At 52.7% G+C, this 21,825-nt stretch overlaps 1 protein-coding gene across 3 annotated transcripts; it reads right to left on the reverse strand.

Moving 5' to 3' along the window:
- Positions 1 to 1,965: 1,965 nt before the first annotated feature.
- On the reverse strand, positions 1,966 to 13,348 carry MAPK13 (mitogen-activated protein kinase 13). Of its 3 annotated transcripts, none has more exons than XM_029243425.1 (14): positions 13,153 to 13,338; positions 12,213 to 12,342; positions 10,857 to 10,915; positions 10,542 to 10,619; positions 7,553 to 7,661; positions 7,333 to 7,362; positions 6,882 to 6,929; positions 6,642 to 6,756; positions 6,416 to 6,487; positions 5,745 to 5,824; positions 5,424 to 5,502; positions 5,170 to 5,346; positions 4,773 to 4,899; positions 1,966 to 3,101 (listed from the first exon to the last, which is right to left on the reverse strand). In XM_029243425.1, exons 1-13 carry the CDS (start codon positions 13,269 to 13,271, stop codon positions 4,817 to 4,819), a joined length of 1,179 nt encoding a protein of 392 aa, XP_029099258.1. In that variant the 5' UTR covers positions 13,272 to 13,338; the 3' UTR covers positions 1,966 to 3,101; positions 4,773 to 4,816. The 3 variants fall into 3 exon arrangements, with proteins under 3 accessions (XP_029099258.1, XP_029099260.1, XP_029099259.1); XM_029243427.1 differs by lacking the exon at positions 13,153 to 13,338 and adding an exon at positions 12,453 to 12,999; XM_029243426.1 differs by lacking the exons at positions 1,966 to 3,101; positions 10,542 to 10,619 and having other exon boundaries at positions 4,562 to 4,899; positions 13,153 to 13,348.
- Positions 13,349 to 21,825: the final 8,477 nt, after the last annotated feature.

Raw genomic sequence — 21,825 nt, forward strand, 5'->3', positions numbered from 1 at the left:
GAGTTTCTTCCCTTGGCCAGTTAACACAAACCCGTCTCAAAGCCCTGCTACTTTTGTGTCCATGATGGTTGGGGGGAACAGGGACAGTAATGCAGGGAGAGAAGAGCATGCATTGACCTCAATGTGTGCTTGTGCCACCGTTGCAGTGGAAAGAACGGTGCAGTGGTAAATAGGAGACCTGGGCCCCAGTCTCTACTCTGGGCCCAAATGTCTTCATCAGTAAAATTGTTTAGAAGGAACGCTGTGGGGTGGGGTGGGAGGATTCCACCTAGTTGAAAACTAGATATAGAGGCCTCAGCAAATTCCCTAGCGAAATGCCCCAGTCAGACCCATTCCTACCTGGGCAGTAAGGTTGGGAAACACAGGGGAATCGTGGTTAGTATGTGTTATAGGCATCCAGGTGCAGATCTGGGCATTTCCAGCCTGGCTCCATGATCATGCAAGGTGGGGGGTGGGGCACAGACGGCAGTACAATACGGGGGTTGGCTAAGACGTAGCAGAGGATTCCAAAAGTCACATTTTAGTATCTGGGACAAGCGTTTTTAACCGGGGTCCACAAACCATAGACTGTACACTGGAATTCAGAGGTCCATGAATTTGGATTGGAAAATATTACAACTTTTAAAGGCAGCAAACTACAGTTGCATTAGCTGGGCCAGTAGAAAGCAGTACTTTTCATTTCCCTTTACAGTTGCTGCAGATATCTTGAAACATCATTTAAACTCATTTCTACTTCAGGTTTGCAGTAGTGTGTTGGGTTCACCCCCTTGATCCTGTTATTTAATGTGTTAATAAAGAAACCCATGTACACCAAACATTACACCCTTAAATATTTTCACAACTGTATTTCAACATAACTAGCTTCCTTTGTGATCCTGTGTATTTTATTTTATGCATAGGAAAATATTTTGAGAAGGGATCCACAGCACAAAAAAGGTCAGGAGCCCCCAGACAGGGCGGGGTGGGGCCTTGTTGACACTCTGGCCCAGAGTTAGCACGGCTGCCCCGCTGAGCACAGGCTCGCACAGGAGGAACCAGGTCAGAATCCCAGCGGGCACTGCTCCAGCTCCAGGAAATCTTGGGGTAGGGGTGTGAGGCATGACAGCGACATCTTCTTTAGCTTGGTAGAGTAGCCTTGCACCTCTGCTGCCCATTGTGAATAAGGGGAAAATCACCAGCCTCTTACCTTAAATCACAGGGGGTTTAGGGAGAATGAGGACAGAAAATGTGGGGAAAAGAGGAAGAGATTCCTCCCTCCCCAGCTGTGGTTGTATCTCAGCTCAGGGACATGACTGTCCCACAGCCTCCTGGAGAACAAAAGCTATTTCAATGTGCCAGGTGCAAGTTGAGCCAAGCCCTCTTTCAAGCAAGCCTCCACCCTTGCAGGCACTGGGACATCTGAGCACACCGGGCTCTCCTTGCAAGGGCAGTTCCTCCATCTCTGCCTTTCCATGTGCTGCCCTTCACTGGGAGCAGTGCCACCCCCATTTCATGCCAGGCTAGCCCTTCCCCAAGTGACACAAATTGCCAGGCCCCAGCGATAGGTCCAGGCTGCCTTGGGAGAGGAGCTGTGCCTTTGTGCAAAGACACCCTTCATTTCACAAAGGAGGGAATCAAGGGCACGGTCGCTGTTACCTCTCTCCAGTTCCTGAGTCTGGCTTCCTTACCTCTGTCAAGACCTTTTGAGCTGCCCCACTGGCCACAGGGCAAAGCTCAACCCTGTCCACCAAGGGCCAGGGGCAAAAGACCTGCAGGCCAACTGTGAGAGTAACTGGGCCCAGAACCCCAAGCTCAGCCCCTTTCCCCCACCCAGCCTGAGAATGGACTCATTTCCTGTCACTCTGGCCAGGTGCTCACAGGGTAAGGCAGAACCCACGAACCCCTTCACACTGCTCAGCACCTTCACCTCCCTCTGGAGAAACTTCCCAAGTTTGAGATAATTGTAGAGAAGGCGCTGAGGTGACACACACAAGTTTAATTCTGGGTGGGGGATGGACTGGAGGACACTGAGGGATGATGGGGAGAGGCCTGGGAGTCTGAGAGCCTGAGATTTTCAGGGGAAAAACTCTTAAGGTACAGGCCAAGGCACCCACTTCTGCTTCCTGCTGGATTCTCTGCTGCCCTGGATGCCATGCTGGTCTGATCTGGGCAGAGAAACGACCAACAGGCCCCTGGGACATCATTCATTCATAGATGTTTGTTCCAATCAGGGGCTCACAGTGGGCAACGTGGAGGGAAAGCAGAACCGTACACACTGTAAATGCTGTTCATAGAGGGCCAGGGGCAGAGGGAGGAAGTTGCCCATTCTCTGATGGAGGGTGATGGAGAATGACTTCCTGGAGGGAGGCCTGAGGCAAAGTCTTGAGGGAATAAGGAGGAGAAAGAGGGAGGGACTTCTCCACAGAGGCTTTGAAAGAAGCCCAAGCTCCAGGCCTGCTTGGGGAAAAGCAGTATTGGGACCTGCATACTGGGCTGCACTAGGCAAAGAGGCTTCTGTGCATGCTGGCCATCAGGAGAAAGGGGGTCCTGCAGTTAAGCACACTTGGCAAGTTCTGGATTAAACAATGTTGAACAGTTCTCCTCACTGTAGGACTTGTCAGAACCTTTAACCTGTTAATGAGCCTCATGGTGTTGTATCCCAGGGCTGGTGTTCCTTGGCAGGCCATGCTGGCATAGGGAAAACGGGAGGCAGTAGGAGTAGATGAGCTTAGAGAATGCAGGGGACTTTGAATACCAGGCCAAGAAGGCTAGACTTTCCTTGGGGCTACTGAGGAGTCTCAGAAGACAATTCACTGAAGGATTTAGACTAAGGGGACCGGTGGCAGTTTGGTCACCAGCAAGGTCAGAGCCCCTCCCTCGATCCACTCCTCCCTCCTGGATAGGAGGGCCACTCCTTGGGAGAGAAAACAGGGTCCTTGGACACAGGCGGCAGTGAAGAAGCCCAGAGACAGGCTAGAAGGGCGGGGAAGCTGGCAACCCTTGATTCCAGGCTTGGGTTGACGGCCTTTGGCACAGTGTTCGAGGCTGCTGTGGTTCAAATCCTGACTTTACCACTTTCTCACTGTGGGTATCTCTCTGGAGCCTCAAGCTTTTTCTTCTTCCTTTTAAAAATAGACATTATTTTTTAGCACAGGTTTAGGTTTACAGAAAAATTGTGCCAAAAGTACAGAAGGTTCCATATACTCTCTCCCTCCCACCCCCATGGTTTCCCCTAATATTAAATATTAACATCTTACATTAATGTGGTACATTTATTACAATTGATGAACCAATATTGGTACATTATTATTAAAGAAAGTCCATAGTTTACTTGAGGGTTCACTCACTGTGTTGTACAGTTCCACTAGTTTTGACAAATGCATAATGTCGTGTATCTACAATGACATCATTCAAAATAGTTTCACTACCCTAAAAATGCCCTGACTGAGCCTCAGTTTTAACATCTCTAAAATGAGAGTGTGAAAGTCATCTAAAGCCCCTCAGTCTCCCATTGTAGGTTTTTAATTTAGGCCTTTTGACAAATTAAGTGGTACTGAAATCAACTAAATGTTTCTCTAAATGTGGTCAGATGTCCATCAGAATCACTGGGCTTGGGTTGAGGTGAAGAGGTCCTCATTCAAACATTCTAGGGTCTCAACCCCAGACCTGCTAAATCAAAATCCCAGGGGCTGGGCCCAGGAATCTGCATATTAACCAGGCCCTGGTGCATAGGGAAGTTTGAGACCTGAACAGAGTTTTCAAAACTGAACAGAAGGATCCAATCCGTTGTCAGGTTAAAGCTCAGGAGAGATGTACAATTCCCAAAAGGGGGAAGGAGTAGAACCGTTTTCCTGGAAAAAGCCCATTTCTGCCTTCTGCAGCTCCCAGTCAGCAAGCCTGCTGTTTCATATCTTGATTGCTGATCACTCACCCAAAATAACCTGCATGCAATGTCTCACCAGCTGCAGCTCTCTCTGCAACTCCCTTAATTTAGCAGCCAAACACGTTTGGCTCCACAACAAAGGGGCTCTGGGATGGGGCCCCTCCCTCATGGCCATCTGTAGTGGGCTGAAAAATGTGCCCCCAAAATTCATGTCCACCCAGAACCTCAGAATGTGACTTTATCTGAAAATGAGATATTTGCAGACGTAATTACTAAGGATTAAGATGAGATATCACACTGGATTAGGGTGGGTCCTAAATTCAGTGACTGATGTTCTTACAAGATCAGCCAAAGACAGAGATACACAGAGCAGAGAAGGCCCTGTGAAGAGAGAGGCAGAGACAGGGGTGATGCAGCTATAAGCCAAAGAACACCAAAGATTCCAAGAGCCACCAGAAGCTAAAAAGAGGCCAGGAGGGATTCTTCCCTAGGACCTTCAAAGGGAACATGGCCCTGCCAACACCTTGATTTCAGACTACCAGCCTCCAGAACTGTGAGAATAAATTTCTATCATTTTAAGCCACCCAGTTTGTGATAATTTGTTACAGCAGCCCTAGCAAACTAATACACCATCACTGCCGTAGACTCCTGCCCCAGTTCAGCCCCACTACAGCCATGAAGGTAAGGACCCCACACACAGGCGATTCTCGAGATGGGTGCTTTAATATGGCCAGTTATGATCATAGCTATTTTCTCCCAACCAACACCTGAATTCTGCATCTCCTAGGCCTGTTTCCTACACAAGGACAAGGGTCCTCTGTCCTCTGCTTGGAATGCTATATAATCCAAGACGGGTTAAAACTTCAATAAATAAATATTGGTCCCAGGGGCAGTGCCTGGCAGGTGGTACCATGTGGCCATTCCTGGGCTCAGCCGAGGGTCGGGCTAGACGGGTCACTGCAGCTTCATGCCACTCCGGCGCCGAGAGTCCTTCCGGGCGATGGGGCTGAAGTTCACAATCTCCTTGTAAATGTGCTCTGAGAAAGACAGGGTGGTTCAAGGGGTAGGGGTTGCTGAGGGCAAGAGAGAGCCCCCCTCTCCCAACAGACATAGTGTGGAGCAGAAAGTCAGCTCAGTGCAGGGAGAAAGAAGTGCACACAGGAGACAATATTCGCTCAGAGAGAAAGAGGTGATAGTCTCCAGGAGGGAGTTGGGACCGGCTGAGGGCAGGCAGGAAAACGAAGCAGGCAGAGGAGAGGGATGCTGCAGGCAGAGAGAGGAAGCAGCCCGAGGCCCCGAGCCCTTACGCTTCCATTCATCCACTGTGAGTTTCTCCTGTTCTAAGAAATCATCAAATGGCTGATGGGCCTCTGTTTCCTCCTCAGGGTCCCGGCAGGATTCAAAGAAGGGGTGGGTGAGGGCCTGAGAGGCGGTCAGGCGCTTGTCCATGTCCAGCTCCAGCATCTTCTCCAGCAGGTCTGCAGCTGCGGTCACAGAGTGTGAGCCTCACACGCCATGGAGAGCCCGCCCGCTGAGACAGACTGCAGGTCCCAAGACTCACCCTGGGGGCTGGCATGCGGGAAGAGCTGAGAGAAATCCTTCTTGGGGATTTGTGGCAGGGACTGGATGTAGGATTTGGCCTGGAAGACAGAAAAGCACTGAATAATCCCCAGTTGTCAGCCCCTCAGGGCTTAGGCCATGGGGTATAGAGCAGGGACCCCAGAAAAGCCCCTGAGCAGGGCTGAAGGCTCAGGTCCGAATGCAAAGTGAGATGAAGGCAAGAGCCCTTGCCAGGGCAGAGGGGAGGCGCAGCCTGCAGCCCCCCTGGCCCTGGTCAGCCAAGCGCACAGCCCTGGCCAGCCTGGGCCCATCTGCCACTCACCGCTTTGTCATTCAACTTCTGCACAAACTCAGCATCCGGCACCCCCGTCACTTTCAGGATCTGCGTCAGCTGGTCCAGGTCTTGGCAGCAGGTTAAGGCTCAGCCTCACTCCCTGTGGGTGGGTCTGAAGCTGCCCTTCCTGCTGCCCCTCCATCAGGCCCACCCAGCACTGTGGACCATCCAGGTTCCAGACACTCACCTCCTCCTGCTTTTAGGAGGGGAGGTTCATCCTTCAGGACTCAGGTCTCTGGAAGGCTTCCTACCTGCCAGGCTGGGTAAAGGGTCCCTCCCTACAAATGCTCCTGCATATGCCACCTTCCTGGCCTCATCCCGCTCAGTCACCTCCATCCATTTCTTTGTGTACTCCCCCCCCAACACCCTCGCACTCTGAGTTTGGCAGGGAGACCCACATCTTCTCCTTAATCCCTGCACAGCACACACAGGTGCCCAGTTTCAGGTGTGTGGTGCCAAAACGTCAAGTATTTTCTGCATTTATGTGTTGGAATGACAGGTGACTAGTTTTCATCACTTTGCTTCTCTGTACTTTAAAGTTGTTCCACAGGGAGCATGTATCACTTTCACATTAAGAAAAAAAGAGAGATTTAAATAATAAAGTGTCTGTTGAAGGAATGAATCCCTGGATGCAGTTTGGCTTTTCCAGCAAAGGATACAATCTTTCCCCTTGAACAGAGTTTTCCCCGTCAGCATCTCTGCCATGATACAGCCCACAGACCAGATGTCCACTGCAGAGGGAGGGGGAGGCAGTGTCACCTGGACCAGCTGACCAAGACCCGGCAGTCACCAAAAGTCAACCCAGAGTCACCAAGACAGCCTTGAGGAAGCTGTCAGAGAAGAAGCCCAGCCCTGTCCCCCTCCCCCGGGCAGTGGACCACTGACCAGTCTGGTTGTAGTGCATCCAGCTGAGGATCACCTCAGGGGCCCGGTACCAGCGGGTCACCACATAGCCAGTCATCTCTGCATCTGCTTGCCGTGCCAACCCAAAATCCAAAATCTATGGCTCGGGGCACATAGGAAAAAGGAGCTCGCTTAAGAGAGGCTCCCCAAGCGGCTTCCGGGGGCTCCTATTGGAGAGGGGCCCACCCCAACCCCAGGCTGACCCTGCCTGGGCCCACTCACCTTCAGCTCACAATCCTCATTGACAGCAAGGTTGCCTGGCTTCAGGTCCTAGATGAGACAAGAGATGGAGCACTGGGCAGAGGCAGAGGTGGGCGCTGTCCCCACTCGGCTGCCAGCCAGCGTGTGACCTTGGCCAGGCCCCTGCCCCTCTCTCTGGGTTCTGGTCCCCTGTGCAGAATGAGGGTTGGACTGGGTGTCCTCTAGGGCCCATCCAGCTCTAAAATGCCTCTTGGAGCCTGAAACGCCCAGCTCAGGGCTTGCTTTGTTGGCAAAAATTTCCCAGAAAGTTCCCCAGAACACAGCAATTCTTCTGAGCAGGTCTTCCTGGGCCAAGCCTAGATCTGAAAAATCCACTTTCCCTGCTTCCTCCACCTCCTGGAACCCCCTAACCCTAACCCTAGCCCCCAGGGGTGGGCAGGGCCTCTGAGGATGTAGCAGAGAAAGCACTCACCCTGTGGATGACCCCAGCTGAGTGGATGTACTGTGTTGGGGAGAGAAGAAGAAGGGTAAATCCAGTGCCCGGCTTTTGCACCAGGTGTTGCAGGCTGGCTCAGAGATCTCCTCTGCCTTGTCATGGTGTGCTCTCCCAGCCTTCAAGGTCTAGCCTCCCCCAAACCCCAGGTCTCAACACCAAGCCCCCCTCCCCTGCCATTTTGCAGGCTCCCACCCACCTTAAGACCTTTGAGCATCTGATACACCAGGTACTGGATCTTGTCCTCACCAAACTCCATTCCCATGATCTTCTGCAGGTCCATCTGCATGAAGGGCATCACCAGGTAGCTGCAAGTCATGAGGACTTCTTGAACATCCCCAGCCCCACCCAGCTCCAGGTCTGAGCTCAGAGGAGGGCAAGAGGCTGGGCAGAAACAGAGGCCTTAGGGATGACCTTCATGTGCAGAAAGAAGCAGCCCCACCACAGCCAGCCAGACCCGCATGCAGTGGGCCTCCTGACTCCTGGCTCCCAGCCTGGCCCTGGTGGCTGCCCTGTTGGCAGAGCTCAGGGTACGTATTTCAGCTGGAGCTGTGCTCAGGGAAAACAAATGGAGCAGTGCTCCCTCTCTTCAAAGGTGCCCTCTGCTTGCCCTCCTCCACGCCCCACAGAAAGCCACTGCTGTGAGTTAGAAACATTTGCCGGTGTTTCCTTCTGCTTCTGTACAAATATTTCCTCCCCCAGAGGGTCATGCCCCGCCAACATGGCTCCTCAAACATACAAAAATGTCCTCCTTCCAAGAAGGAAACAATAAAAGTTTCCAGGAGGGTGAAGAAGGAAGAAGGAGGTAGCTGAGCCAACCCACCCTCTTATGGGATTGCAAAACAGGTGGAAGTCAGCAAAATGTAACTGTTACTCAAGGCAGTAATAGCAAAGTCCAGAACAAAAAAGGATAAAGATTTAGGAAGGAATTAAAAAAAAAAAAAAAAAAAAAGGATGTGGAGGCCATCTCCCTGAGCCTGTGACTTTTGAAGTCTCCCCCCACCTGACCGCACCCCCGCTTCCCTCCTCCACCCCCCCAGCACAGGGACCCTGCTCCATGCACAGACCCTTCCCCACCTTTGTGTTTCACCTCTGCGTGGACCCTGATTCTTTCTTCTCAGCTGACAAACTTGCTGAAGTCTCTCTGTGATACAACCACCTTCCCTTGCTTAACCTTGTTTCTTCAAGTAACCACCCCTTCTCTCTCTTTCCCTCCCGATCAAACTTCTAGAACAAGCGGTCCTCACCTCTTGATCCCACCGCCTTAACATCCAGTCCCCTGATAACTTGGCATCTGCTCCCACCCCACCAGCCCAACACATAACACCCATGGCTCCGGCTCTTTATATTCAAAGTTTTGCAAAGCCTGACACTCCCTCAAAATTCTCTGCTGCTTCTACCTCTAGTCAGGCTCTGTCTGTTCATCCTCTTATACCTTTTCTTTAGTGTTGATACCTTTTTTTTTGGGCTGCTCCGGGTCTTAGTCTCAGCACACAGGATCTTCGTTACAGCGCGCGGGATCTTAGTTACGGCATGCAGGCTTAGTTGCGGCATGCAGGCTCTTAGTTGCGGCATGCATGCAGGATCTAGTTCCCCAACCAGGGATCGAACCCAGGCCCTCTGCACTGGAAGTGCAGAGCCTTAGCCACTGGACCACCAGGGAAGTCCCTTTAGTGTTGATACCTTAATGAACAGTATCGAATCATGTTCTACACTAGCCTGTCCCTGGGCTTTGGCTATCATCCACTGGTGATTATTCTGGTCCAAATCCACATCCCTAGCCCAGACCTTCCTAAACTCCAGGTTTATTTGCAACTGCTGATTAAACACTGGAATGTTCATAGGCTCTTCAAAAATGAAGTGTCCAAAATGGAGCTCACTATCTTTCTCCCAAGATCTGTTTTTCCTCCACCTTGTATTCTGAGCAGGAACCTGGCACCCCCTGACATATGCCACCTCTCCCAGCCACTGCATCACAAGGGGTACAACATTCTGACAGTCCTGCCTCTCGATGGGTGTCAAGTCTGCTCTCAGGACTCCATCACCTCTACTTTATTTGGATCAAGGTTGGGGTCTTGAACACTACCCTCCAGGTTTCCTACCTCCCAGAGTTGCTCCCTGCTCCTTTCTTGCTGCCGCCAGAGGGTATCCCCAAAATCTGATCTGACCACATCACAGCATCTCCCTGCTCAAAACCTCTACAGACCTGAGGATGCCTGTAGGATCAATTCTGGTCTCAGCCTGACCAAACCAGCCTCTGGTCTCCACTAGCCACACTGCACTTGTCAATACTGCCCAAACGGCCCAGCCTCTTTCAGGCATCATGGCCTTTGCCCATGCAGTTCCTTCTACCTGGGCTCCCTTCAGCCCCTTCTACCTCAGGCAAATGTCAACTTATCCTTCAGGACTGAGTTCAGTTTTCTCCTCTGTGAAGCCCGCTGAGGCAGCTTGCAATTTCTGGCTCTCTATCCAGACCTAGAGTACTGACCACAACTGTCAGTATTCACTACTGTCAGCCCCCGAGGTCCACTTTAAATTCCCAATGCTTGGGCTTCCCTGGTGGCTCAGTGGTTAAGAATCCGCCTGCCAATGCAGGGGACTCGGGTTCGAGCCCTGGTCCGGGAAGATCCCACATGCCGCGGAGCAACTAAGCCCGTGCGCCACAACTACTGAGCCTGCGCTCTAGAGCCCACGAGCCACAACTACTGAGCCCATGTGCCACAACTATTGAAGCCTGCGCGCCTAGAGCCCGTGCTCCACAAGAGAAGCCACCACAATGAGAAGCCCGCTCACCGCAATGAAGAGTAGCTGCTGTTCGTGGCAACAAAGACCCGATGCAGCCAAAAATAAATAAATGAATTTATTTAAAAAAAAAATTCCCAATGCTAAGCCCAGCAGCTGGCATTATAGGGAAAAAAACCCATTCAAAATCACGGCATTAAATTGAAAACGAAAGCATCCTAACAAAGAGACCTGCAGCTGCATTTGAAACAGGACTGAAAAAAAAAATCCACCTTCCCAAAGCTTCCTATATTTTACACCAGGTACTGCGCTAGCAAAGCCGTGCATTTAGCAACTAAATTTTCTCGTTTTATGTGACTCTGATAAACATCCCATCAGCTAGAGGTAGCCAAGGCTTCCTGATCCTCGCTTCATGCTAGGAAGAGCCCCAAGGTCCAGATCCACACCTGCGTCCCCAGGAAATGGTGAGGTAGGTTGATGCAAACCCTGTGGGGACTGGCAACGATGTCTCTTTGGTGGTAAAGCTGCGTAAAGCAATGCAGATGAGCAGACAGCTCTGTGTCAGGCAAGGTCCATATAAAGCCCCTCCCACCTCTTCCTGCCGGCCTTTCTCTCCACCCTTGGCTGAAAGAATCTCTCCACAGCCCAGAGGCACAGGGACTCCTGGGGCAGGAAGGTCCCCTACCCAGAAGAGAGAATCTGGACCCTCCCCTTAAAGTAAGGCCTGCAAATGTCCTGGAACCCAGCGCAGCCCGACTCACAAATCATGAAAGTTGCGCAGGGAAGAGGCTGGGGTGAAGACATCCAGGAGTCCGATGACCTGGGGAGAAGGTTGCCAGTGAGGACTGGGCAGCCGCTGCAGCCCTCTGCTCCCCTCCTCTGGGGCCCCAGGCCTGCACAGGACCACCTGCCCTTTCCTAAAACACCATCTCCAGCAGGAGGCAGGTTCCCAGCCTTCCGGGAAGCAGTAAAAGGGGCAGAGGTGGAAGAGGAATTCCTCTAACTGGGAGGGAGTTTGCAGTGCACAGTGATGGAGAGTCAGGCTGGGGAGAAGGGGAGGTGGACACTCCTGTGCTCACTGACCCGAAGTCTGGTGTTCCGGACAAGCAGCACAAACCCACTCTCAACTCAAGCAGGGAACCACAAGTGGTGAAAGGAATCAAGGAGGAAACAGAGAAGGGGTCTTCCAGCCAGCAGGCTCCCTGCCCTTGACCTTGGGTCTCTCACCACATCCAACCTTACCTGCCAGGGGGCTGGTTCAGAGCTGGGGGCAAGATTACCCTGGCTGGAGGCCATGGGGAGGGGTTTGCTGAAGAGGAATGGGGCTTAAAACGTGAACAATATTTTGAAATCATTATGTTAAATGCTTACCTTCCAATCTAGGTATCCTGCAGAAAAGCCTGGGCTCCAGGCCCAGCACTGGGTCATTAGTCTTCCTGGCTGTTTCAATCAGACAGGGTAGTCTAGAGGTCAGGCACTGGGGCCTGGAGCCAGGTTGGGTAGGGTCAAATTCTAGCTCTGCCACCGACTAACCATTTAACCTGTGAGTCTTTCTGTGCCTCAGTTTCCCCATCTGTATATGGGGGTAATAGTACTTATGTGATATTGTGAGGATTAAACAAGTTAGTTTATGCAAAGTTCTTAGAACTGTGCCTGGCACATAATAAGCGCTCGTAAGTATCTATTATTCTTGTTGTTATTATGTGGAAACAACACTAACCAGGATTCTGGGCACCACCTCTTAGATCTAGAACAACTACGAAGTTCCTCTGTGCCTATTTCCTCATAACAGTGAGACAGTAAGTTCGCACCTCACCGAGTTTGTTCTGCTCCGCTGCCAAAAATTCCCTTTGCACCCTTCCTGGGAAGTAGGCAGGGTGGGTCCTGGCACCTGATTTTAATAATTAGGTGAGGAACAAGGATCAAAGGAGCAGGGAGGAGATTCCCCTTCTGCTGGCCCTGTTATGAGTTCCCTGCACCCTCGTGGGCCATCTCCTGTGTGCGCCACACACACACACACACACACACACACACACACGCAGGGGCCTGGTCAGGACCCTCTGTGGGGCTGCCCTCCACTCCCTGCCTCCCAGCAGCGGCCCCCAGGCCCAGCCTACGTTCTCGTGCTGCATGTGCTTCAGCAGCAGCAGCTCGCGATAGGCCCGCTTGGCGAAGATCTCAGACTGGAAGGGCCGGCTCAGCTTCTTGATGGCCACCTTCTCCCCTGACTGCTTCTCGATGGCTGAGCTGTAGGGTCAAAGGCAGGTCAGCAGCCAGTGGCTCCCCCTCACAACCCTGGGACTCCAGATCCTGGGTGGTAACTCCCAGGCCAACTAGGAAGCTATGGCCATCCTCACCCCAATCCCTCTTGGCCAGCAGTCTAAGCTGGGAGGAACTGATGCCCACCACCGACAGCACAGTGGAGCTGGGAGAAGGCGGAGACAGCAGGCAGAACCTGAGAGAGGTGCACTGCCCCTGGGTCAGACACAGCTTAATGCCAACAGGATCCTGAGCAACTTGGCAAGTCACTTCTTGTTTGGGCCTCAGTGTACCCATTTGTAACAATGGGGATTCGCCTGGATGAACTCTGGGGTCCTCTGTAAGGTTCAAGTCCTGGAGAAACAGATCCAGTCCTAATTCAACCCACAGAAACTCCCACCAAGCCGGTAAGAAAAGAGAGATGGCGCCTGGAGTGGCCCTAGGCCAGCCACCAGAGCCTGAGGCTCCTTCTGCTGCTCTACTTCACTGCCCAGCTTGCCGCTTCCTCCCAGCTCCAGGCCTCTGCCCCGGAAAGGCACCCGCGAAGTTCTTCCAAGCCCGCAGGGCTCCGGGCCTTGGGGTCCTCCATCAAGGTGGTGGGCGCACAGCCTCGAGCACCAGCAGGAGAGGCGACACCGGAGGCGGGTCCGGGAAGGGGGCATTGGCTGGGCCCCGGCTCTTCCGGAGGCTCCACCCCCGTCCCGGTGCCTGGGCGCCCACCATAGTTCCACCCCGATGCCCCAGGCACACACCGGCCCCCCGTGCCCCCACGCCGGCGCACAGGCCCGGGGGTCTCACCACACGGCGCCGTAGGCCCCGCTGCCTACGTGCGTCAGGGACACGTAGGTCTTGGGCAGCTCCCAGGCGGTCTTGTTGACGTCCTGCTTGTAGAAGCCCTTTTTCCAGGTGAAGTTCATCCTGGGCACTCAATCTCGGCGGCCGCAGCGCGATGGCTACGTTCGCGGCCCGCCAGGCTCCCAGCACCCGCCCCCGCCCGCGGTCCCCGCGGTGCCCGCCCCGCGCCGCCCGCTCCTCCCCACCCTGTGCGAGGGCGGGGGCCCCGGCCGGCCCCGCGTCCCACTTGCCGGCTCGCCCAGGTGCGCCCCGCAGCCACGCCCAGGCCTGCCAGACGGCAACCTGGGGAGCCCGATTTCCGCCAGCCCCGGAGTTTGGCGCCCGGACCACAGACCAGCTAGAAGCGGCCGGTGAGCCGCCCTGCAGGGAAAGGGTGCTTCCCGTTGTGTGCTGGGGTGGGGCTGGGGGCCCGATAGACCCGAGGGGCTCCCACGGATGGCGGACGGCGGGAAGATACAGCCTCCCAGATTCCTCCAGCGCGGGACTCTGTAGGAGGATCTCCCCGGAGATTCTGAAGACAATTTTGGGAAAAAACAAAGCAAAACAAAACCCCACGTCTTTTGATTATGGAAAGTTTCAAACGTATACAAAAGTAGACAGACTAGCTCAGTGCTTCTCACATTTGAATGTGCACACGAATCCCCTGGGAATTATATTTTATTAAATACAGATTCTGATTCAGTAGATCTGGGGTGGAGTCGATTCTGCATTTCTAACTAGCTCCTAGGCTCCGAAGATCTCTGGACCACACTTTGATAGGGAGGTTCTAATGACCCTGCATGGCCCCAGTCCCACAGCTTCAACAACTACATCAACTCCTAGTCAGTTCTGTTTCCTCTACATACTTCCTCCCCCATCATTTTGAAGCAAAACCAAGCATCATATCATTTCATCCATACATATTTTTTGTATCTCTGAAAGATAAGGATTATTTTAAAAACACAACTACAGTATCATTTTTTACACCTAAAATTAATAATAGTAATCCTGTAATAACAACTATCCAGTCTAGGTTCAAATTTCCAGTTTTGAATGTAGTTTTTGCTGGTTTCCTAATGCCTCATGAGGGCAATGACAAGCCAAGGCCTTCTGCCACCTGTGTCTGGTGGCTTGTGCGTCCTGGAGAAGATTCTGTGCTCAAATTAAATTACCGAGAAGGCCCAGGAACAGGGTCAGGTGTGGAGAATGGCTATAAGGGGTCCAGATGCCTGGCCTGGGAAGGGGATTGTGGAAGGGATGGGGACCACTTGCTTCACTTTGTCAACAGTAGAGAAGAAGGAAAGGAACTTGCTCGTGGCCTGCAGAAAGCTGGGGGTCCTCCCTGGAGAGTCTTCTGAACCCAAACCCTATGCCACAGCCCCTCCCATGCAGTCCTGCAGCGTCGGGCACAGCCCAGACGATTGGGGGTTTGGGGGAGGGAGACGCAGTGATCCCACAGAAATGCCCAACAGGCATTGCAGACGGGGAATCTGTCTTACGCATATCTGGCACACAGTAGGATGTGTAAAACTATATGGAGAATTAATGGAAGAGTCAGTCCATTAAAAGTGAAGAAATATTTATTTAATGGTTTGCCACGTACCAGTCATTATTCTAAGTGTTTTACACACACACCTCCCTTAATCCCGGTAAGAGTCCTATGAGTCAGTTGTAGTATTATCCTCATTTTAGAGATGAGGAACCTGAGGTACAGAAAGGTTAAGTAACTTGCCCAAGGTCACACAGCTGGTAAGGGACAGAGCTGGGCTGAAGAAGCTAAGACCATCTGGTTTGAGACTCCAAGGCTATGCATTGTCTCTGGGTTGAGAGGCATTGCTTCTTAAAGGAGATGGCCTGTGTTTCAAATTATCTGCCTCACCCATCATAAGGACATGTCTACTGATCAAACCATGGCTCCCTCATACATCCTGCCCTAGAAATCTGACATACTCCCCACCCTCTCCCCTGCCCCACCCCGTACTCCAGCCCTGAGACACTATAGGAGGAGAAGGTGAGGGGCTACGAGCCTGGGAGGGCTGCAGGAGTTTTGGGTCTTGGGGGTCGGTGGCGCCAGTGGAAGGCACTCTGATTCTGAAGTTGGGGCAGGATCCTGGAAGGCAGAGTCTAGGGCTGGACACAGGCAAGAGAGAGTCATCCGGGAGACTCAGGTTTCCTTCTGGATTGAGGATCCAGTTCTCCAGGGTAGGGATGGGCCTTGAGCCTCTGTGCTGTGTGTCTCGAAAACCTGAGTGTGGCAGAGGTGAGCCCAGAAAGGTGAGGAATACCAGGGAAGTGCTCATTGCCCAAGTGGGTGCAATCCTGCAAGGGCATGAGCTGGCCACTCAGGTTGTGGCTCTGAATGCCTCTTAAGCAATGGTCAGGAAGTGACTCAGGCCTCAGACTCTGCTGACACTGACCCCCACCTCGGGCCTCCGCAGCCTTGGAGAGATGGCCTTGGGCGATCCTGTCTGGGAAGTCATGAATGGGAGAGGAAGAGGAGGGGTCACTGAGGACCTCCTGGGTGTCCCCTCCCACAGTCCCTGTGCTCTCTTCTCTTTCAGCTCCGAGGCCCCTCTGCTCTCCTCCTCCCAGACACTGGCCCAGTGTGGTCGGTTTTTGCCCTGTCAACGTCGAGGCGGGGGGTGAGGAAACCAACTTTGGAATGGAGACCTGCGTTTCCATCCTGCCTCAGCACTACCAGCTATGTGACCCTGGGCAAAGTTCCTTCCCCTCTCTGAGCTTCAGTGTCCTCCTTGTAAAATGGAAATGATATTAAAACATGATAAGTATATTTAAAGGGTCCTGGGAATGCTTCATTCCAAGTGCAGTAAAACAACAACCCAATGAGGTAGGGACTGTCAATGCCTCTAGCCAAAGATACCCAGAAACACACCTGTGGGTGAACAAGCTGGGTTTGTCACTCACTGCATTGAGGCAGGAACATGCACGTGGGAACCGGGAGCGGGGGAGCGGGGTCTGTGTCTCAGTAAGAGGGTGTTGGAAAGGACTTATTGTAAGGTTTGGGCTTGCGTTAGGTAATTTGGTAGAGGGTATAAGGAAGCCAGACTTTGTTCCAGATGAGGTGCCATCAGGAAGTGGAGGTGATTCCGTGATTAGGTGTCTTAAGAAATCTTATCTGGAAGGACGGCCAACTAGAATGAGGAGAGAGCCGTAACTGGTAAAGCAGCAACCTTCACTCAGGGTAGCTAGATGGGGGTGTTTGGTCACGTTTGTGGTTTGGACAATACTCGTGTTTTCTCTGTGATTACAGAGTGTCTTGCTTTTGTCTTGATCCATTGTGGTCACAGATGGCCTTGTCTGCATTCAACGGGAGCACATCAAGATGAGCTGTGCTAGGCCAGCTCCGAGCAATGCCAGGGCCTGGCTGATGGGACTGGGCAGCTCCCAGGTGTCAGGATACCATTATTTCCCTAGTACAGATGGAGAAACTGAGGCCCAGAGGCATTAAGTAATTTGCCCAAAGCCACGCATGACCAAGAAGGTGGCGGACGTGGTCTTCAAACCTGGTGTCCTGCTCCAGAGTCTATACGCCTAACCACCAGTCAGGCTGCCTGGTGCCCAGCAAGTGCCTGTTCTTGTGGTGCTGTCTTCCTAGCGAGCCTGTGAGCCTCTGGAGGTCAGGGACATGGTTTTGGGGTTGCGGACTGACTTCTTAGAAACTGAGACAAAAGCCCCACATGATTATGAGGTTGGGTGCCCATGCTGGCCTCCCAGACTGCATCTTGACTCAGAAATATGGCAGCTCCTCCAACACTACAGTCCTCGCAGTCCCAAACATCAGGGCCAGCTACTTAAATTCTCACCATGATTGGCCATGAAGCCTCTACAAAAAGAGAAATTATGACCTACCTGGGGTCTCACAAGCATGAAACAGCAAGGCAGCCTGAGAGCTCTGGCCCCAAATCTGAGAGGGTCTCATGCTCCTTAGGGGCTTTTGAAACTCCACGAAACAATCAAAATTGCAAGGAGGTGAGGAGATGCAGAGGGAAGGCCCCCTGCACGTGGGGGCTACTCTGTGGCTTGTTAAGTTAGCTAGTGAGCCTCAGACAAATTAGTTAGCCTCGCTAAACCTTAGTTTCCTCATCTGTATATTGGGAGAGTAAGTGACAATACCCATCTCATGGGGCTGTCACGAGGACTAAAAGAGATGACAGAAGTGTCTAATTCAGTGCCTGGCACATAGTAGGTGCTCGCCAGATGCTCCTTCCCCAGTGCTGTCCAGCTTTGCCTCCCTGGCCCAGGTACCCGGCTGCTCTGCCCTTTTGCTGTTCAGTCTCAGCTGCAGAAGCAACTCCCTAGTCAGCTCCAACTCACGTCCAACTCCTTTATCAAGTTTTTTTGCCAAACCCCCAGCCCAAGGAGTCATACACCCATTCATTCAACATTTACTGTGTGCCAGGGACTGACCTAGGTGCTGAGGGTGTAGCAGAAATGCAACAGATAGGACCTCCCTGGCGGTCCAGTGGTTAGGGCTCTGCGCTTCCACTGAAGGGGGCCCAGGTTCGATCCCTGGGCGGGGAACTAAGATTCCACGTGCCACACAGCGTGGCCAAAAGAAAAAAAAAAAAAAAGCAATGCAACAGATAATAATCCCTACCGGGTGGACCTGACCTTCTGGTGGGGGAGGCAGATGAAAGACCAGTGAACAAATATACAGTATTGGGTTGAACCATATGACATTGCTGATATTTGACAATTTTTTTTTTTTTTTTTTTTTTTTTGTGGTACGCGGGCCTCTCACTGTTGTGGCCTCTCCCGTGGCGGAGCACAGGCTCCGGACGCGCAGGCTCAGCGGCCATGGCTCACGGGCCCAGCCGCTCCGCGGCATGTGGGATCCTCCCGGACTGGGGCACGAACCCGCGTCCCCTGCATCGGCAGGCGGACTCTCAACCACTGCGCCACCAGGGAAGCCCTGATATTTGACAATTTTATATGGCTCAGTCAAATGTAATGCCAGGTAACAGTAAGTGCTGTGAAGAAAATACTGCCAAGTAAGGATATAAAGAAGGGCTGTGAGTACTGATTTGAGATGTGGGAGGAGGGGGAGAGGCAGAGAAGGTCTGTATGAAGAGGTGACATTGGAGCAGCACCTGAATGAACAAGGGAGCGAGCCAGGCAGATATCTGGGGGGGGGGAGCAGGTGGCTGCCTTCCAAACGTTTCCGCTCTGTTCCCACATCGGACCTGCCCTCCAGCCTCATTCCTCCTGTGCCCCCACCCTCCCCACTCCAAAAGTCTCTGGTAAGTCCTCCAGCTCAGCACACCTGGGGCAGCTTACTGGCCTCTGGCCTATTGGGCCATCTTCCTGCAGTACCTCTTCCCCTTCTAGGGACTCAGGGCCAGAACAGAACATCCATCCCAAGAACAGAACATCAGCCATGCCCTGCTCACAGGTGCCCCTCCATTGCAGAGCTGTTCTCTCAGCCTCCCCACCCCTTGCCTTGACCTGGTCCTCCCTCCCTGTCTCAGCGCTAGCACCCTCTGGTGGAGGATGGGGGTAGGGACAGCACTGCTAGAGGGGCAGCTCCCAGAAAGCACACCTCCCCTCTTCACACCCTACACCGCGCTGTCCTTCACACCCCCTCTCCTCCACCCAAGAGCCACCTCCCTTCACCCAGCCTACTGGACGGGCCCTCCTGTCCTTGACCCAGTCCTGTGAAGACATGGCCTGGGGTCCATCTGGTGGAATATTCCAGCAATGTCGAGGCCTCCGCTCCCTCTGATCTCTGCATCGTCCTTTGTAGCATTCACCACACTTTTAATTAATCTGCATTGTCCTCTGTGAGGTGTCCGTCTCCACAAATGGAAAAATGGCTCCATGAGGGCAAGGACAGTGTCTTGGTCACTGCTGAGCCCCCAGCACCATGCTGGCCCACAGTAGGTGCTCAGTAAAGACTTAGTGAAGGAATGAACCAAAGATTTTTGTTTCTCTTGGGGGTACAAGAGGCAGTGAGGGGATGTGGTTTGAGGACCCAAACGGTGGACCTGAGGGAGCAACAGTAGGGGAAGGTGCTTGGCATCCGTCTACTGTGAGGCATCTGGGGAGTGGTCTCTGTCAGTTGGGCACCTTCTGTCCTGGAAATTTGGCTTTCACTGTTCTCTCCCTGTTTCCTGAGGCAAGGCCCATGCACGTTATGCTGTGTGTGCAAGGCTGGACCTCTGTGTGGTGGTAAAAAGCTCTTAATTAAAAACCAGGGTGCACAGCCCAAACTTGGGGACCTCTTTTCTCCCCAAGAATTCGCACCAAACTTGATTCCAAAGCAGGCCTTTCCCTGTCTACGGCCCTCACTGCTCCCACTGAGGTTCTAGATAAGACAGACCCTCCACCCTTTGGAATTGCCCTTCCTTCCTGGTCTTTAAAGTTCGGCTCTAAACTCACCTCTTCAAAGAGGTGTTCCCGAGTGAACCGCAGACCTGCTCACCCCAGGACCCCTGTACATACCCTGCCGACCCGATGACCCCAGCTGCTCCCCACCACGCACCCCCAGGCTTTGTGACATCCACGCTCTTGGGTGGGCTCGTACTCTTCTGAACCAGTGGAGAGTAGCCAAGGACTGGGAAGCAGAGCTGGGTTTGAATCTCATGCCAACACATAGAGCTGTGTGACCTTGAGCGGGTGAGTGCATGTCTCTGAGCTTCCTCATCAGTACAATGGGAGAGCGACACCCACCTGGCAAGGAGGATTTAATGAGACTGTGGATTGCAAGGTTGCAGGCCTTGTGCGTGGTGCTCCCTTCTGTCCTTCAGGACTGCCATGTGTCACCTCCTCTGAGAGCGAGTCCTCCCTGACCCATCACAAGCCATGTCCCACCTGCCTTTCCCGGCCTCAGTTTCCTTCAAGCCTTTATTTATTTTATATATACCCTTCTATGTGTCAGGCCTACGAGGGTAGGCGTTTTGTCTATTTTGTTTGTTGCTGAATCCCAAGTTCCTAGAGCTATGCCTGGCATACATTGACTGACTGAATGGCAGGTACGTAGTAGGGGCTTTATAAACAGGAGCTACTGTTATTATCATACATCTCTGTCTTATTTGTTTGCAACTGATAGGTTGGCCGAACTCACCTTCATGCCTGGGGGGCAGTCCTGGCTTGAATGACCTTATGAACGAACTTCGGTAATAGGGTCGCTGTGCTGCCTGGGCTCCTGTGTGACCTGCCCCAGGAAGAGGAGGCTGTGTACCCGGAGGACACCTCAACAGCGTGCTCTTCCGGGGCAGAGGCCACTGGGTCTGCCTGCTCCACCCTTTCTATGTAAAAATCCAACGCTGGGACACATGGATCATCCCCACAACACTTGTCAGGGTCAAAGAAATCCAGACAAGACTAGTAGGGATGATTCCAACTCTGCCTCTAACTTGCTGTGTGACCTTAAGTAAGTCACACTGCCTCTCTGAATACTTAGTTTTCTATTTTATGTATCTAACAAATATTGACAGAGCACTAATTACTTGCCAAAAATCATTCAAAGAGCTTATGTACCTGTAACTCATTTCTCTCAAGAACCCTATGAAATGGGTTAATAATACCCTTCATTTTACATACGACAGGGCTTCCCTGGTGGTGCAGTGGTTGAGGGTCTGCCTGCCGATGCAGGGGACACAGGTTTGTGCCCCGGTCCGGGAAGATCCCACATGCCGCAGAGCAGCTGGGCCCGTGAGCCATGGCCGCTGAGCCTGCGCATCTGGAGCCTGTGCTCCGCAACGGGAGAGGCCACAGCAGTGAGAGGCCCGCGTACCGCAAAAAAAAAAAAAAAAAAATACCCTTCATTTTACATATGACAAACATGAGGCACAGAGAGGTGAAGTGACTTGCTCAAGGTCACACAGCTAGTAAATAAATAGCAGAGCCAGGATTTAAGCCCAGGAGTCTCGCTGCAGAGTCAGTGCTGGTAACCACTATGCTCAGCTGCACTGGACGGTGCCTGTGAAGGGCCAGCCTTTACCTGTTTGGAATCTGAATTTATTCTCCTGATGGTGCCTCCATTATTTGGCAGACACTCATTTTCCTAAAGGCTCCATTTGGCTTCCCTAAACAAGAATCTCCCGGGAGTTCCCTGGCAGTCCAGTGGTTAGGAGTTCGTGCTTCCACTGCAGGGGTCACAGGTTCAATCCCTGGTCGGGGAACTAAGATCCTGCCTGCTGTGCAGTGTGGCCAAAAAAAAAAAAAAACAAAAAAACTCATTTCCTGCCGTTCTTCAAATCTAATAACTGAATCCCCGTGACTTCCAGAAGGAAACAGCCAGTGGTATGTGGGACAACCAGCGCTGGGGGATGCCTAGTGTTTGTCGATCTCTGTGGTATAAATACCCCCACCATGGCAAAGTTCACGCTACCAACCTGACATCAGTGAACACAGAATTGAGAAGAGGTACATAAAATCAGCCCCCAAGAACCACCATGAGCAGCTCCAGTGCACCCCTGTCAGCCCAAGCAAAGGTGTGGCAACAGGGATGAGTAAGGGACTCCTCAGGTACAAACCACCAGCTGGACCCCCTGGCCCTGCCTCACAGGCCCTGTCAGGCCCCCCCTCCCTCACATTTCCCTGAGGCCGCCCTTCCTAACATGCAGGGGGCTGGGGCTCCAGCTCTGGTCACCTGGAGAGGGTGCACCAGTTGGG

Source organism: Monodon monoceros, unplaced genomic scaffold (assembly GCF_005190385.1).
Source record: "Monodon monoceros isolate NGI ecotype Baffin Bay Population unplaced genomic scaffold, NGI_Narwhal_1 Super_Scaffold_3, whole genome shotgun sequence".
NCBI classification, from domain to species: Eukaryota; Metazoa; Chordata; class Mammalia; order Artiodactyla; family Monodontidae; genus Monodon; species Monodon monoceros.

Excerpts from the sequence above, each read along its gene's own strand:
- MAPK13 (XM_029243425.1), bottom strand. The coding sequence starts at position 13,271 with ATGAACTTCACCTGGAAAAAGGGCTTCTACAAGCAGGACGTCAACAAG. Across the intron at positions 10,620-10,856 it reads CTGCGCAACTTTCATGATTT|CTTTACCACCAAAGAGACAT; the intron begins GTGAGTCGGGCT and ends TGCTTTACGCAG. Across the intron at positions 4,900-5,169 it reads CACAGTGGATGAATGGAAGC|AGCACATTTACAAGGAGATT; the intron begins GTAAGGGCTCGG and ends TGTCTTTCTCAG.